At 37.9% G+C, this 18183-nt stretch overlaps 2 protein-coding genes across 2 annotated transcripts in view; one reads left to right on the forward strand and one right to left on the reverse strand.

Annotated features, from left to right (window-relative positions):
• Nucleotides 1-800: 800 nt before the first annotated feature.
• Nucleotides 801-14024, forward strand: HPS3 (Hermansky-Pudlak syndrome 3; the record flags this gene model as incomplete). Its single annotated transcript, XM_009697468.1, has 14 exons — nucleotides 801-886; nucleotides 2065-2257; nucleotides 2517-2598; nucleotides 3489-3643; nucleotides 4864-4972; nucleotides 5183-5364; nucleotides 5714-5891; nucleotides 6505-6735; nucleotides 8514-8699; nucleotides 9871-10059; nucleotides 10590-10697; nucleotides 11051-11257; nucleotides 12582-12672; nucleotides 13824-14024. Coding segments are annotated over 14 exons (2125 nt in total), but the record flags the coding sequence as incomplete, so codon positions are not given.
• Nucleotides 14025-15653: 1629 nt separating this feature from the next.
• CP (ceruloplasmin (ferroxidase)) overlaps nucleotides 15654-18183 on the reverse strand; it is a 21019-nt gene continuing 18489 nt past the window's right edge. The window contains exons 17-19 of the mRNA XM_009697479.1: nucleotides 18024-18170; nucleotides 17388-17543; nucleotides 15654-15706 (exon numbers count right to left, since the gene is read on the reverse strand). Coding sequence (XP_009695781.1) covers nucleotides 15654-15706; nucleotides 17388-17543; nucleotides 18024-18170 — 356 coding nt within the window. The remainder of the gene's footprint in view (nucleotides 15707-17387; nucleotides 17544-18023; nucleotides 18171-18183) is intronic.

Raw genomic sequence — 18183 nt, forward strand, 5'->3', positions numbered from 1 at the left:
ACTTCTCTGGGCAACCTGTTCTAGTGCCTGACCACCCACAGTTTTTATACTTTCATGCTGAACCAGCAAAACCGAGTTTTACACACCTTATTCTGAAGCAGCTTGTGTCAAATTCTTATGTTGTTTAGAGAAGCCTACTTTAAAGGATTACACACCAGACTGATCAGCAGTCCTGCCTTTGGTTTATTTATTCTGCAGTTTTCATCAACTCCAGCAGAAGCGATACTTATTTGAGTACCTCTATAAAAAGAAAAAATTTTCTCTTTCTCCAGCTAGCAAAGGGAGTTTACGAAGTATGTAAAGCACTAAGAAACTGTACTTTTTATTTTGTTAGTGATCAAAGCCACTAAAGTTTTATCTGAAATGAGGAAGAATTGATGTCACAGTCCAGCAGTGAATTCCAGAGCAAAACAGAAAGAAGGATGACACATAATAGGAAAGAAAAGTAGGATTGGAGGTGGCACCATGCTGCATGTAGCTCAGTTTAATAGAAAGGGAGGGGGGGGAAAAAAGGTTAAATTGAGGCTCAGATCAATTGCAACATGTCTTCCAGTGATCCCAAACTTTGATATGTGTCTTGTAGACAACCAAAGAAAGAATGCAAGATAGTTGTCTCTAGCTGTGCCACATACTTCTTGGTATTGCCATGCTTATTACTTTAGTAGTAGGAGTGCACATTGCCTTTGAGCATTAAAACACCAGCTATGCCTGTTATAGCTAGTGCTGTTTGCTTGTCCAAAGTAGGTCATAATAATTTTTCACTGAGGTCCCATGCTGTTGTTTTGGATTTTTTTTCCTAGACGTTTTACACCTGACCAGTCGCCTTTTGGGTTTTGTGAAGAGACAAAGTTGCACTCTGTTCAGCTGCTTCCCGTGTACCAGACAGGTATATGGATATGCATGGATGTATTATGGCCTGTGTCACAGGAGACCTGGGAAAGGAATAAGCTTTTTTGTATATTCTGTTTTGTACACTGTTTCTGTATGATTTGTTTCTAAATTAAGGTCTTTCCTCCCTTTTCAATGATTTAAACCGAGCTTCTGTTAACAATGAAGTCTTTTAAGTTTCTTCAAGTTCTGCATAAACCTTGAACTAAAATATCAATTCTCTACACCAAAAGAGGAAGACTAAATCAGCTTTTATCAGCTCTCTACTGATTAATTCTACATCTCAAAACAGTCACTCTTTAAATGACATTAATAAAATTATTCTCAGTGTTAGAAGATACTAGGCTGCCTCTCATTAGTCAACAGTGGAAATCAGAGTAGTAAACCTTGATCATCATTAAGATACAGGTTACTTTTCTGCCAGGCTTTAATTAAAACTGCAAGGGATGACTGTAGATTTTAGGGGTTCACTAATATGTACTAGCTCAGGCCCCAACAGACCCATGAAAAATTTAATGCTGTATGTTATCAATCAGCTTTACTGACTGCTCACCTAGTTTGTGGTGGTTGTCTGTCTGCTAAGTAGCAAAGCCTTGTTTAAGTTGCAGCCGACTCAAGAGAATGAGCTACTTGCTATTTAACTCCAGCTATCTTAAGTTCTGTCGTGATTTACAGTCATTGACAAGAGGGTCTGTAGAATCTGAACGCAGCCTTTACCTGCCAAAGTGGCGTTATAAATAAATTCTGCCATTCCCAGCCTTTCTTTCCCATAAGTGAGGACCTGCAGCTCTGGATGAGCATTCATCTCAGCTCACAAGTAGTTGTCTAACTTAATCAGGCTGATCATTCAATCCATGGATGCTCAGTTGTGATGAATCTGCTAGAACTTTCAGATGCTGTTACGTCTGTAGAATTTCTTCACTTGGTGGTACATCCACACTTCTGTTAAATATGTCTCCAAACGGGATAACGCGACATACAAATTTTTGATCTATGCACTGATCCGACCATTACACTGATCTTCATGTAGTTCTTTTTCTCTTCAAGAGCTACTAACAAAACCAGTCTGCCACCTGGGCAGGTTTGATAGTCTCTTTTAGGCATCAGGCTTGCAAAGGAATTGCCAGGTTTTGATTTATGAGGTATATAAAATGCCTTTCTTATTGTTACATCTAGGAGGTTCTGTGGCAGCCCATGAGGGAACTGAGAACAAGAGAGAACTGCTCAGTCTCTTTTGCTTTTTCTCTTTACCTCATGTTGGATATCTCTACTCTGTTGGGAAGTTAGTAGAGCTGATTTCTACTTACCAATATTCAGAGAAGTCAGAGCAGGCAGTTCTCACTCCACAGTTCCTGCACGTCATTACAAGGTACTACATTTATAATTTTGCTGCCAGTATTACTACGTTTCTCTGTGCTGCTGCCTTTCCCCGCACCCTGATATGTCTTTCTTAGCTGCCTGGAGCTCTCTGGGTAGGCTCACGTGATAGTGCAGCATGCCCTCCTGCTTAGGCTTCAAGGCCCATTTCTACAAAGGAAAAAGATCTGACTCTCTGTAGTCTTGGCTACTTGATTTTTGCAAGTCTTCATTTTTTTCCTTCATCATTGTGGTTTCTTCTTTCCCTCTAGTGAGAACCTGCAGTGTTTCACAGTGCGGTGCAGTGCAGCAGCAGCTCGTGATGAGGATCCATATATTGATACAACTGTGAAGGTGCACCTCTCGTTACCTTGCTAAAAGAATGGGAATACTAGTATGGCACTTAGTTTCCTTATGTTTCCTTCTGGAATCCTGTTAGTTTGTATTGGCTGAACCAATAAAATAACATCCAAAATTAATATTTTACTTCAATCTATGGTACATTGTACTTTAATGGTCTACAAATGTCTCAATGAAACCATCTATTACTGCCATTTAAGAGTCTAGACCATTAGTAGAATATTTTCAAAACCATCAAAATCTCTAAAATCACTTAAAATTGTGTGCTTTCCTTTATAAATCTGAATGAAGGGTGCAGAGTTTTCCCTTACTGCAGCTGATGATGTTTCTCTCTCTCGGGTATCCCTGAAAAAACATTTTTTCTAAGAGGAGTGTAGACACTTGCACAAGTCTGCTACCAGATACTTAGTGCATGTTTTTTAGGAGGAGGGCTTTTGATCCTTGGAGGTCTAGACTTTTCCCCTTCCTTAAATAGCTTATCAGTAAAAATCTGTTGAATTGTAAAGATTGGGATATATGTTAATTAAAATACCAGGAAAGATAGACTGAAGTGTACTTCAGGTTAGCATTTAAGGATTTTTTTTTGAGCATGTAGACAGCAGACATAAAGAAACCGTAGGACAGTAGAAGTATTACAAAATTTTCAAGAGCCGAACATGTAGAGTGAAATGATTATTTTTTTACCCATTGTTAAATGATTTATATCATAGTTCTATGAATATTTTTATTGTTGCTTAAGTGAAGCACTCAAAGTTAGGAAAGTCAGTGAATGTTTTTAGTGTCAGATCACTAAACAGAAGTTACATTTTTCCGTACTTTTTTTGTATTTAAAGACTCAAAATAAACACTAACTGAAATTACAAAACAATCGCTTCCCTTTATAGGCTTGTCCACCTGTTGCACTGGATGTCTGCACATTAAGAATGCAGCTTTTTATAGGACCAAGAGCTATCTGTCATTTCAAAAACCATATAATTCTTTTGACTAAGGCGGACACCGAAGATATTACTGAAAGAAGAAAACCTACAAGAAGGATGCTGTAAGGATTTGTGTCTTTTGTGGAGATGGTGTTTATAGCTCTGTCTGCAGTGCTGAATTTGTGGGTGTTGGTGTTCAAGAAATTTGAAAATAATTCCCTAGTTAGTGCGTGAAAACGGAAATCAAGCATTTATTTTTTTCAATTCTACTGTATTAACTGACAGAAGAAAGGAGGGTAGGGTGACAAATGCTTGAAATCAACAAAAGTAGTTACTCAAGATTGTAACAAACTTAACTTCCATAAGTAATGTTAAAATAGTACTAAGAATGTATCTGCTACTAAGAAGAAAAAATTATCTTGAGAAACAAAAATATGTAGGAGTACTGAAGCTATAGGCTAACAAAATATGTTGTAGCACAAAATGAAAATGTCTTACATTTGGCTAAGGGTTCTTTCCAAGAAAAGTTATCTGCTTTTTTAAAGTCAGTTCAAGTTCATTAAGAAAAGTGGGACAGCTATAGTTGATTGAAGAGTTATTTGAACCAGTATTTCTTAAAGCCTAGAACAGATGTTATTCAGGAGGAGATGAGGATAAGCTCATCAAGGAGAATGGTAATTCAAAATACTGTAGTTTTCTGTGTATAAAACACAGTTTCTTCTGCCGATTGTGTTTCAAAGATTATAATTGGCGTTTGGGGAAGATAACATGTTTTGCCTTCTGTAAAGAATGCAAGTTGAACAAACGCTAGTCTACTTAACACCATCATTTGAAAGTAAAGATGTAAGTATCTCAGAACAGTTAAAACCAAAAAAACCAGAACAGAAAGAGTCTGTGTTTTCCTAGTGTTTCAACCTTAGGGCGTTACACACCTAGCCAATGTGTTGGAGTAAAAGCATTCAAATATTTTTTTATGCCATGTCTTGGCAAACACTTTAATAAAGGTGCAGGGGCAAACATGCAGTAAGTCCTTACAGAAAGAAGTAAACATCTTAGCTAATTTGGATTACTTAACTTCATGCAAGTATCTGATACTACTTGTTGTTAAGCCTGGGAGAAGACATAGTAGATAGTTTTGATGGTGTTCCTGGTGTATGAATATGCCTCTTGCTGTTTTGTTATTAGCCATTATGACTCAAATTCACAGCTTAACTCTCAAGCATTTACTAGCCTGCAAACATACCTGTTTATGGATTTAAAGTATCAAGTGAGTGGGTGTTTTTTTTTTGCTGCATAGGGTTTATTTGGACACTGACAACTCAACTCTTTTCCTTCTCTCTAGTTCCAGAAAGGCTGACAGCACCAAATCCAGAACAAATTCTGAGTCAGAGCCTGGCTGGAATTTATATATTATAGACACTGTTTCAACTGTTCAGCTTTACAGAGAAATGGTATTGCCCAACTCCTGCTTTTGTTGTTTGGTCGCTAAAAATAAGTACTGTTAATTAATCTCTGATGCATGTCATTGCTGAATATAACATAATGTATTTCTCATGAATAGACCATAGTGCTATTTCAAATGACTGCTGCCCTCATTAGAATTGTTCCTGTATATTCTTAATTTTTGCCAGAAGCCTAAGTGTATCCTGTGTCTGTTCTAGGTAGATTATAGTAGAACTTACGAAAATGTGAAAACTGAGAGTTGTATCCATCTTCTAAGTGAGGCTCACTTACTGGTCAGAGCAGCTATAATGGACCCTCATTACCTTAAATCAGATGAGAAAGAAGAACTTCTAAGAGCATTCAGAGAAAGTTGTGCATTCTTAGGAGACTGCTACAGCAGGTATGTTTTAGATGTCAAAGTGATACGGGTGAGCTTTTGATTCCAATAATGTAACCTTAAAATGAAAATCCATCATTCTTTGCTGTTTTACGTTGGTATTGCATATATATTACAAATCTTGACGTTCTACAAAAACAACTAAGTCTAGTAATCTCTTCAGTATCTGGTTGTCTTTATTGTCACTGAACACAGAATACAACATTATGTTGAATATGAGCTATGTGTTTGCAGATACTGGTTTGTCTGCAACTTACTTTGATGTATTGTTTCAGTCCTTACGAAGAGCGATGGCAAAAGTGTTGCCCTTAGGTGTTTTGTACTTTTCTTCCTTCCTCTCTGTTGCCTGCAGGTTTGACACAAAGGATTATCACCTTGCTTTGCCATACTACAGAATGTCAGGTTTATCCATGACTGAAGTTTTAAAGAGACTAGTTTCAGAAGATGATAAAATACAGACATATGAAAAAGGATTTATATTTTACTTAACTCACTCTCTTAATGAAGACTTAAATGAAGAATTAAGTAAGGTATAAACAAGTTGGTTTTTTCTTAATCTATTGATTTAGTTCTGATTTTAAGAACTGTATATCAAATTTGGAAAACGCTGAGCTGCTCATTTAGTTTTACAGTTGTTCTTTTTCACATGCTTTTTATTTTTCCATTTTTGTTGACAAAATAGCAAGCAGCACCTGTGATGCTTCGGGCTGCTTTCAGGCAGCATATTATGGGTTTGGCTATCACGATGTATATTGCCAATGATCTGGTTCCCACTTGCACAAAGAGACACTTCCATTTTAGGAACGCTCTGCCTCAAATTTTTTTCATCTCCCATTTCTCTAACAAAACAAACTGTTTCTTTGAATGTTGCCAAGTTGTACAGGTTGATAGAACCAATTCACTCTGGTGGTGGATGTTCTCCTCGCACCCCAGAATATGGGTTGAATCACTGCTGGTTAGAGATCCTTTACTTTTACCAGTAGGGAGGAAAGAGGCAGGAAAGGCACTGTGATTTGATAGCTAAGCTGTACTTGTCTGTTTTATAAAGAAAAACGCACAAACAAAACTGCAATACTTTCATATGCCATAGAAGACTCTGTATCAGGAAAGGTCTAAACTGTCAAATGCCTTTTATTTCAATAGGAATCAGCAAATAAAGTTCTCCAGATATTCTGTCTTGCTGATCCTGTGCAGCTGCCTCATATCCTCTGCAGCCCCTGTATGAGAAATGTGTGTCCTTTGACAGCTATGAAGTATCTTCAGAAAGTAGAAAAGATTATGCCCTCAGTGGTCCTGACGCTTACTAAGGCTTTCATGGCCCTGAAAATGGGAGACTTGACGATGTATGAACATGAGATGGACTCCTATAAGGAGGTAAAGTATGCTTGAAAGCATGAGCTACTGATGCTTTGCAAAGCTCAAGTCAGTAGGTTTGGCTTGTAGTTGTGTTTTACAGTAGAAGAAACTTTCAGTCACTCCTCTTCCTCCGGATATGCTGTATAGGCTCCACTGAATGTCTGCAATAACAGTAGAATCGAGGGCTGGCATACACTGGGACTGTACTGTTTACCCTGCAGGTAGGGTAGTCTTACCTTGGCAAAGCCTTGCCAAATAAGCAAAAGTTTTGAAGCTGTTAATTCTTGATAAATTGTGCTGTTTACTGGGGTGTAACAAGCTCTGCAGAGCCAGTGCTCTTTAGCACTATGGCAGGCTTGTATAGTAGCATTTTTACACCCCTCCACCTGTAATTAATAGGTGACATGCCCATGAAAACACCATCTGTATGCAAACAGCCCTTATAAAATTGCTTTTGAAGCACAATGTCCATGGTGCACACAAACTAAAGTTTCTGTATACAATTTCCCATCTTTCTTATGTGGAATCAAAGCACTTAACCCTTATCAAGATCAGATCAGAACCTACTTCAGTGCTGTCAAAGTAAGAATTCCGCATCACTGGGGGAAAAATGTTAGTGAAGCAGTGTCTGCCGTAGATGTTCACATGTGGTTTGAGACTGAGACCAGTCTGTAAATTACTTCTTGTTAAGGTTGATCAGGACTGTTGAGTATTCAAAGGTGACAGATCTTGAAATACAGACTTCTTCTGAGAGTGAGATATTGGACGTCTAATAACTTTTGAAATAAACTGGTAACTGTTCCAAAGTTAGATATCATGCTTTGGTAGGAGAAGTCCTGGGGAGCTTTCAAAGCTAGCAGTTTTTGAATTGCAAGGTGGGAACTGTGGAGAGTTGTTTCAGTAATGATATTCAGCACCACCTGCTTTCTCACCATTTGCAGCAGGATCAAGTGAAATTGCCATGTTTTGAGCTAGCATACACATTCCACTCCATGGATGTTATTTAGAGAATAAGGTGGCTGGGGTTTGGGTGTTGGGTTTGGGGTTTTTTTTCCCTCTTTTTAATCTGACCTATTAAAAAATGTTCTGTTGCACCTCACCTTTAAAAAGCATTTTGTTGCAAAGTAGAAAAAAATAACACTTTCAGAAAGATAAAGAAAGGAAAGATAGTTTGTATGCATAGCAGGGTAAGATCTGAATTTTCCTCCTAGGTATGCCTTACATTTCCTGTGTAATTCATTTAATTTGCTTAGGCATCATTTTCCCACTGTCTTTAAAGTAGAAATCGTATCTTGTCATGCTTAGCTTCAAAAGCATTCAGATATCCAGAACCAACATAGTGTTGCACATAGCGCAGCACATTTTGATCATTGTTTCAGGGCTATTTTTAAAATAGCTTCACTACTTTAGTGAAGTAGTCTATTGAAATTTAGCAAAGTAGTCTATTGAAATTTTGGCCAGTGATTTTTCAAAACACTGTGTGTATTGAATGTCTTAGATTTCATAGTGAAATCTGTCTTTCACATGTGCATGGTAATTCCAGATGTCAACAGCATGTTACTTTCAGTGTTCAGGCAAATGGTCCATTGCTTAGGAGTCACTGCGCGGGCACACAGTTTGGAGCTCCGTCTCCAGAGAGCTAGTCTAAAAATTGTAGAAAGGATTTATTTCCTTCCCCTGACTTTTCTTCATTTCATCTGTCTAAACTTCACTGCCTGAGGAAATACTGAGTTTGCTGAGTTGACTCGTATATGAATTGAATTCTTTAACTGATATATATCTGGCTATGTTTGTAGACAATACTGGCTTGTGGCTTCATTGGGCAACCAAAACTCTTGAGACAGCACAAGGAAGGAATTGTTATGCCAACTGAGTTTGCTGTTCACCTGAAGGAGATGCAGCCTGGTTTACTGGTGGCTGCCACTGTGGCTTTACATGAGAACAGTAAAATTGAACTGGAAGAAGCAGATACCTTTTTCAAGGTTGGCCTGTGATCATTTTTTTTCTTCTATTTTTCTCATAGTGATGTTGTTATGGGTAAGCAAAGCAGCCTCGGTTGCTCCTTCACTCACATTTCAGCATTTCTTCAGAGAGAGAGAGATGAATATATTCCAGTCTTGATAGATGAGTACAGACTCAGAAGCTGGACCTTCTGGAAAGAAATACTGGTTAAATCAAATGGAAAAAAAAAAATTCTGTTAAGTTCTTTGTTTTGACCCTGTCATTTGAATGGAGAATACCCTGATCTCAGAGGTCTTTCAATGGCTTCCTAGTAACTGGGCTTCCTAAGGCTACTGGAATTTAACAGAATTTAGATAAATCACTTCCATAAGCTCCTTTTGAAGAAATCATTAGGATTGAAACATACTTCTAAACTAAAGAATCAGACTTAACTATGAAGGTACATAATGTTCTGATGTTCTGTATAAATTTCTAGAAGAAGAGTGGGTCTCTGCAGTTTCTAAGAAGAAAGATAAATAGAATAGTTTTTCTGGTGTCACTGAAGTTTTCTTTATTTATTTTGGGAATAGACAAACCTTTTTATTTTCTATACAATGAATAACATTGTTTTGATTAAAACCATGTGTTCTTCAATGTAGGTGTGTTGCAGTCTTGTATCTGTTACTGTGAAAGACCTGTATCAGAAATACCAAGTTGTGAAACTCAAATTAGAACAAGTAGTGTTGTTTAAAGCCGATTGGAAACCAAGGAAGAGTCCTTTTTGCTGACACACCAGACCTTAAAGCACCTCTCTTTTGGCTCCTACTGTTATACCCAACTGAGCTACACAGCATCTCTTATCGTGGCCTTTAGATTCTTCTTTCAAAGACATGTGCTTGGCTATTGGCATATATAAAATCCTCCAAATTCACAGTCTCTAAATACTTGCTGACAGTGTGCTGACATTTCTGGCAGTGGAGTAAATCTTGAAGAAGAAATCAAATCTATTGTGTAGAATTTATTACCTTAAAATCATTCCATGAACTTTTTACTTTGCCTAGCACTGTATTATGTAGAATCACATCCGTTAGAAATACATCAAGGCAAAGAAGGAACCAAAATTCTGCTTCTAGTAAAACTCTTAGGACTTCTGCTACTAATAATTACCGTAGTCTGTGCTAACTTGCTGTCTTCTAACGTTATTGTTCTTAGATGTTGTGTAGTAGCAGTGAAAACACTGTTCCTCAGCTCTTAGTGGATTTCTGGGAAGCTCTCCTTGTAGTGTGCTCTCGGGAAGAAATACTTCAGGAGCTTTTATTGAGGGTTACTTCTCAGTATGTTTGGAGAATATCAATGAAGCAACTTCCGGAGACTAAGCCACTGAAAACAACAGAGGATCTGGTAAGTATGCCACTCAGAGGAAGTTTTATGACTGCATCGTCCCTCCAAATACTATCCTTAGTAATTTAATTCTGGACAGTTGAATGTCTTAAAAGAAGCAAGACTGAAAGCAGATAAGGGAGTGTGCAGTTAGCAAATAGGTATTGCTGGCTCTGGAAATTCCTCCTCTTTGGGGACATTTGCAAGTATACTTCCAACAGGAATCTCGGCTCTGGATAGAAATGAGGGCTAAAATGAGACGGTGAGAGTTTGTCAGGTGGAGTGTTTGCAGTTGTACAAAGCTGACTAGATCAGAAAAATGTGTGAATGATGAATCTTAAAGGACTCTGAATGGGAAGTCTGAAATACAGAATTAAATAGAAGTTTTCAGTTTGTTTGTTACTAAATTGTATGAACCAAAAGAAAGAATAGCTGCTATTTGAAATTATGCTCTTTGAGAGTAAAATTTTCTTCACTTGTGGTGGGTTTCACATAGAACTGTCACTAACAGAAACATTTCTTTTATTGCAACTTGATTCTTTCTTGTATAGATAAACTCCTGTAATCATTTTGGGTTGATTTTCCCGTGGGTAACTTCCATAATGTCAGTGGGCTCTCCATCTGATAAAGATTACCATGAAGATATCTCAAAACTACAGGTATGAAACCCTTAAATCTTGCTGTTTACAGCTTAGATCCGTTCTGCAAATATTCATGTATGTATGAACAACTTTCTCCAGCAGACTCCCCTCTTCTTTCCTTCCCAAGTTATCCGAGTTGAACTAAAAGGGCCATTGAAATCATGGAAGAAAAAAATACTGACGAGTTATGTTGATAACAATTGTATTTACATTTGCAGTCCACTCTAAACTTGCTTTCTCCGTTTTCAGTAACATTTATTAATGGAAGTATTATTTCAAAATTATTCCGATTTCTGTTCTAAGGTTATGGTTAGCATTTTTTTGCAAAGTTTGTCTTAAATCCAAACAATACTCTTTCTTCTTGTCTTCAGTCTCTTTTATGTAGTCAGTCGATCAATATAGCTTCAGCTCTGCCTGTCTTGGAGCCTCTGACAGAGGCTGGCAATGTCGGCCTCACCATCCGTGTTCTCTGCAGCACCCGTCTAGGCAAGTACGAGGAAGCCATTGACCACCTTCTCCAGAGGTGTCCTGATGCAGCTGTCTTATATGCTCAGCACGAGCTGAAAGATGACAATCGGGTGAGCTACTTTTGTTAAAGTTGTTCAGTATTTTTTGTTTAGGTTTTTTTTTTTTTCCCCCTAACTAAAATGCTATTGTGTACAGATGGACTGTGGATGGATCAAATAGCCCAGCTTTCAGACAAAGTAAATTGCTTAGTTTGCTTTGAACCTCTTGCTTGACATTTAAATTCCATAACTCAGTCCCTACTAATTTTAATGGATTTTATTTTTTTCGCAGTTTCTTCTGTGACTTCTTGTATTCATTCTAGTAATTTAAAGCATAGTCTTTTCAAATGGCAGTGTGACTCAGAAAAGGGAGAGCAATATGTTCTTTTTCCACTGTAAATGAAAAACTAGCTAGTTTCTCACTCATCGGTGTTCTAAATTGTTTGACAGTGTTGTATAACATGGAATTTTAGTGATAACCTAATAAGAGAACATCATCTCTCAAATAAAATCACACTGAAGTATGTTCTTCGTGTGTTCTGGTGACATCATCTGACCTTATAACATCAGAATGGTACTGGTGCACTAGTGGAAAGATTATGTTCTTTATGTCCCATTTTGCCCTTAGGCCTCTGTACAGTTTTAATGTTGGAACTGATTTTATTCCAGTGTTCCGGGAGCACAGGAGTTTACTTCCATTGCCCATCACAGCTACTCGATTAATTGTACACAGGTGATTCCCTACCACGTGGACGTACTGGAACTCTGTTCAAAACCAGATGTGTGCTTTTTATTCAGATCTGAAAATAGTTCTGTTGATTGTTTCCCCGTTAGTTACAGAGTTGAATGTGAGGTTGCAGTACTGAATCTGAACACAGGTGGAAGAGGAGTTACCACATTTAGAGAAGGAAAGAAATCCCTTCCCCTCTCTCAATTCTTATCAGCAAAATTATACACAAAACATAATTCACTACTACAGCTGTTGGAAGTAGACAGATTACGTCAGGAGACAGAGCAGTGTTTGTATAGTAATGCTGTTCACCACTTTGCATGGAGCTGTTTGGAGGGGGAAAAAAACCCCTTAATTACCTGACTGCATCAGTCTTGCTAATTATGTGACTTTTTTTCTCTTATAAACTTTTATCTGTAGAGGCACTAGGGGCCACTGTGCAAAAATTTTTGAACAGAAAAAGATCGCACTAAAAATGAAAAAATAGAACATGTACAAACCCACTGCGTTTCAAAGCATTATATAAATTTAATTATTGAGTTCATCATAACCTTCCTGTATTTGTACACATCTGAGCTTAGTTCAGTGTCTTTTTAGCAGATCTTTCATACTCTTAATTGCAGTCCTTGTTAATTTACACTTTTGCTGTGTTTTTTTGTGGATTAGGTTCTGTGGTGGAACAAGCTGCTTCCTGAACTTTGCAAGAGAAGCAGACTTGCTGGAAATGACTGCCCTGTTCTTATTTCATCACTGAAAGGTAAATCAATTGATTGCAACTCAACTCCAGAAGCCTTTGTATGTCATCTGACATTCTAAATACGGTTCAGGCTAAGGAGTACTGATGTGATAATTTGGAAAAAAAAAGGGGACCTTTTTCTATGGTTTAAGCTAATGCAGCTCAACTAATGCAGCTCAAGCGGGCTTGCTAGTCACTAGCAGAGGATTCTGCAAGGTACAGCGTCTTGCCTCGTATGAAAATCATGGCATTCATTTTGTAGTGAAAACAGTAAAATTGTTGGAATCGTATTGTTTCTATATAGTTAATACATAGTAATTGTTTTTTTTCTAGGCTAAGTGACTATATGGTTCTAAGCAATGACAGCTAACATGCTACTGTTGATAACCCAGTGGCTATTGAAGTGTGTATTGATAATTCGGTCACAGACAGAAAAAGCCCACAATGTATTACTACTAGAAATAGAGAAACCAACCCTGGTATTTGACGTAGTCCTATTACATGCTTGTAGGAAGTCAGTAATACTGTGTGTAGCCGAGGGGCCAGTGTGTTTGTTTTGACAGAATAAGAAGATTGAATAAAGCACATACATTGAAAAAAAAAAAAGCCAATGTAATGCCTGATGGCAGGAAAGCAGCATCACGGCGTTGCATTGTGCAGCACGGGTTGCCATGCTCTATCACAAAGTTCTAGCTTCTAGTGCTGTAGCTTCTAGTGCTAGCAGTTTTTCTTTTGAAACGTTTTCATGCAGAAACTGTGCTGTAATTGCTTAAGAATATAATGTTAAACAGATTGGTCTGAGAAGCTCCTTGTGGAACATCCCATTTTACCGACAGTGCCGAGTTAGGGTACTATATAGATTTCCAGGCCTTCCTTTGCATTTGATACAAAAGGTGAAGTACTAGATTAGATTTCCATAAGCATTAGTGCCACGTGTAGACCTGATGAGTCAAGATAGAGATATGGTTTCAATCCAAGACATAATTCGGTTTACTTTTGAGATTTCCTATAGTTGTATTTGCCCCCAAATGGGTGTGTCTCAAATTTCATTCCAGTTGCAACGTTTAGATAATTTGATGACTTCAATTAGTAATTACATTGTTAATGTTTTTTCATTTCTTTGTTCTAAAACCAAAATACCTAAACAAGATTTTCTCCCCTGCTGTGAGCAGAAACTTTATCGGTTGTTGCAATGGAACTGGAACTAAGGGATTTCCTCCGTCTTCTACCAGAGGATGGAACTGCAGCATTTTTCCTGCCACATCTTCTGCACTGCAGCCAGAGGAAGCTGCTGACCTAAACCAGTCAAGTTCTACTATGCACTCAAATACAAAGAATGTGCTGGAATAAAAAAGTAAATGAAACAAACCGTATATTACATATAAGGTACCGTGGGACTCCCCTCACATAAATCACCTTATTTCTCAGTGGAAACCTTATGACAGCTATTGAATGACAGCTGTTGTCTGAGGCAAAGCATCTGTTTTGAAGCTAATACTATTATACTCTGACAAAGGTCAGCAAACCAGAATTCTTGCCGGGTAGAATGGTGGTTGGACTGGTAAAAACATAGCTATTAACTGTTAGGCAGGATCACTCATCTTCTCAGTGAGGGTGAACTTACAGCCAAAGCAGCTAGAAATACAGACCGTACAGTACAATTGGACATACAGTGTTCACCGAAAGTAAAGCAGGGAGACTAATTCTGTGTTGGTTAGTTGGATCCCTGACCTAGGGAGGAGTTTAAGCTGAGGCATGTGTCTAACTGTGTGGGTAAAAGTAAGTGCCTTACTCTTCCGGGTGGAATTCAGCTCCACTGACTTTGTTTTGCAACATAAACATTCCCTTGAATTCCAGCTGGCAAAACCAGTCAGCTGCTCTGTCATCTTAATTACATACCCATGCAAGTGTTAACGATGAAAATGTTTTCATTTAGCGATTCACAAAAAAAGGCCATAAATCAAAGAGAAATGGAAGTGTTCCCAAGGGGAGTGGAATACACAGACTGCTGCTTGTTTGCTGGTTTGTTTTTTTTTCCTTCTCCTGTTACATGTCAATAGGCAAGTATTTGAAGTATCACTAGGCCACAAATCCAGCTGAAAACTTATTTCTTCTAGGGTTTTTGGTAAGTCTCTCAGGTACTTGTGGATGTGTGTACTGATGTTTGTCTTTCTTTTGGGCATGAAACATCCTTTTGTTCCTTTAGCTGTAATTCACTCATAATGAACTGTCACAATGTTTATGACCTTCTTATGAATGCAGTTTGGTTTTTGGAGAATCTACCACAAATAAAGCAATGACTCTATGATTCCATAACCATCTAAAGGGCTAATTAGCTGACATTGAGTATATCAAATCCATTTTCCCTGAAGTTGTAATTCACTTAAACATGTAGGAGTCAGTCAGAAGAGATCATCTACATTGCAAGTAAAAGATATTTTAAAAAAAAGGAAAAGAAAAAATAGTTTAACTTACCTATGTAGCATTCAAAAAAAAATCAATGGCTAGTAGGGATTATGCTGGTTTCAGTAGCATCCTTCTACCTTAAAAAAGGCCAAAGCGATGTAGGCTTGTTACAGAGCAGCAACTTCCTTTGTTCTAGTAGCTGTAAAGCCCAAATGCTTTGCTTTGCCTGCCTGTTCCATACATCCCTCCCTCTTGCTTGACACAGGTCTAACAGACGTGGAGCTGGGCTATTAAAACACACCTGGATGCCATGACGATACCTGCTCTTACTGCTTTCATTTTTGACCAGCATCAGTCATGCACTAATGCTGCTGCTTCGATCTGTCAAGAAAAGCTTAATTTGCGTAGGTCTGCACTACGTACCTAACAGCAAAATGACTCCACTGCAGGAGTTGTTTAAGATTTGTCAGAGCAAAGCTCTGAGGTAGTAGTCATCAAATTTTGCCCTTCACTGTCTGTATTTCGTCAGGCTTATTTCAGCATAACTTTGTCTTGTAATAATTTTAATAACCGAAAACCAAAAAGATCTTGTGCAATCATGATCCCTCAGCCATTGCATCTTTTAAATTCACTATCTTGGAAGATGTTACTGGATAAAAATTACAAAATAATTCAACAGAAATAATAGAACTATTTTGTTAGCTGTTCAGTTATACAATAGTGTATATATTTTAAGTGTGAACCTATGGATAAAGTGATAACCAAATTCCTATTTTCCAAGCAACAACTACTAACATATCTGACTAGTAAAATGTGACAGCAGATACCTAAAACAAATTTTGCTGTTACACAGGGTTATTTACAAACTTAAAAAAAGAAAAAAAGAAAGAAAAAAAGATGGTACATTTAATTTGGCTCTTCCACGTTTCTCAGCAGCTAAATAATAACATGCATTAGGCATCACATAGAATACGTTTAGCTGGCAAGATATTATTTTTGTTTAGAGAAAAAGATATTTGTGAGCTGTTACATCTATTCAGCTCTCTTGGTCTATGGCCTTTTTGTTAGCCGTGGTCCACCAAATGAAATCTTCCAAAACACACGTGGAGATGAATTGTCCAGGTGATAGTATTTCTCAAGACATGCTTCACTGAAGGTAGTAGACCTTGGAGAATCACTGTGGTAAAATGTTTTCATCATTCTAGTGTGCCTGCTGTGCTGTTAGACTTGAACCGACTGAATAATCTTGGGAATAGTGACTGTTTGCCTGTAAGGGGGAAAATAGCTTTTGTTACGTGCATTTCATCAAAAGAATAGTCTATGCATATGGCTGACAGTGTCCAAAATGAGAGCAATGGATCCCAGTACCTTCTCGACATTGTGAGTCAGATTTAAAAAGAGCTTTAAAATGCACCGAAGGGTACGTGTTAATGCACTTTAGATGGCCAACTATGGAAAATCTAACATACTGCTTCTACAAGTTAAAGTCTGTTTCTACGTCTCTTTCTGCATACTCTAAAGTCAACCTTTTTATTATCTGTGCAAGTTTGGTACAATGTATTCTGAAAATCAAAATGGTTTATAAAATAGAACTAGATTGTGTTTAACGTTCCAGTCTGGTTTTAGTACAGATGCACATGTACATTATATAGTTGTATATCTGTATACGTATACACGCATTTTGAAATGTTCCTACTGTTCTCTTTCTTTCAATTAGCTATAATGCATACCTATTATGCTCTGTCTTTTGAGGATAGGGATGTGTTGCTTTTAAAATTGTATTAACTTTGTAGAAACAAGAACTTCCAAAATTCTTCAAGATTCAAGTTTTTTCACAGGTAATATTGCTAAAGCAAGGCAATAGTGTCTGTAAAGCTAAAACATGGCCTTTAGAAAGGAAACACTATTTTAGTTTTTCAGTACTTTTAGCTGTTAGGGATGATAACTTCAGCTTTATTTACCAACTGTTCTTTTTGTTTTAAATGAAGATTGAGAGGGAGTCTGACACTGCCGGCACTTTGTGGGTACAGAAATACTCTGTCTCTTGAAGGATTCTTTTTAAATAAAAATGTGTCATTATAGTTTCATTGATGGGAAGCTGAAGCAATAGTCAGTTAACAAACAGTCCTTTAGCTACTTCTGTTTTCTGAGCAGCAGCGCTGAGGCAAGTATGATTGAATAGTTTGCAATGTTCTGGCCTCCAGACATCAATATTAAGCCATGAAATATTGCTGGATGCCTGAACTGGTTCCAAGTACACTGGCCTGTCTGTGAGCCCCATTCTGCATCTGTAAGTATAATTAACGTTACTGAGATAGGTAAGCTCTTACCTTCCTTTGGGAGCACTGTGTAGGTTGCTTCCATGCCCGCATGGATGTGGTCAGTAACGTGACAGTGTAATAGCCAGGTTCCAGGGTTCTGGGGGGTCATTTCCACAGTTTGAGATGATCCAGGGAACAGATCAAAGACATCTGCTCGGTAAACCTCTGTTTGCTTCAGGGCGAAAAGAAACAATGGTTAAACAGTGTGGCGTTACCAGATGGCAGTATCAAGCTACCTTTTATGCATATTCCTACCAAACTTTTAAATCACAGTTGAATAAAAAGACATCTACTGTATGTCATTTCTATAGAAACATCAATTTGTACATCCACTTCATGCTTAAAATATTAACAAACTAGCAACTAAGTGGTTATGAAGGAAAACTACACCTGTTCTCACCACAGCTGTGAAAATTCACAGCTACCTTGTCAAAGCCACTTGTGAGGTTACCGGTCGGCAGATGCTACTGGCAGATATTCTCTGTCTCCTGTATGTTGTTCAAATGCAAGTTTGGGACATAAAAACTTTATGCTCCAATTACAAGTCCTGCTTAATACTGTAACATCTGACTTTTCATCAGAGATTACAGTCCTTGGTATTGAGCTGCCTCATTCTTAACACAGCAAGAAAGGAATGGAAAGGACCTGTTACCTTATACTCAAAGCTGTGGCCGTGGAAGTGTGCCGTGTGAATGTCTATTTCATTGCCCATGCCCATCAAATACCAGCTTACGTGATCTCCAACGTGCATAGTCAGGCCCTGTAAGTTTCCAAACACCTTTCCATTAATGGCTGAAAAGAGGGG

This window comes from Cariama cristata, unplaced genomic scaffold (genome assembly GCF_000690535.1).
Source record: "Cariama cristata isolate BGI_N322 unplaced genomic scaffold, ASM69053v1 scaffold16570, whole genome shotgun sequence".
NCBI lineage: Eukaryota > Metazoa > Chordata > Aves > Cariamiformes > Cariamidae > Cariama > Cariama cristata.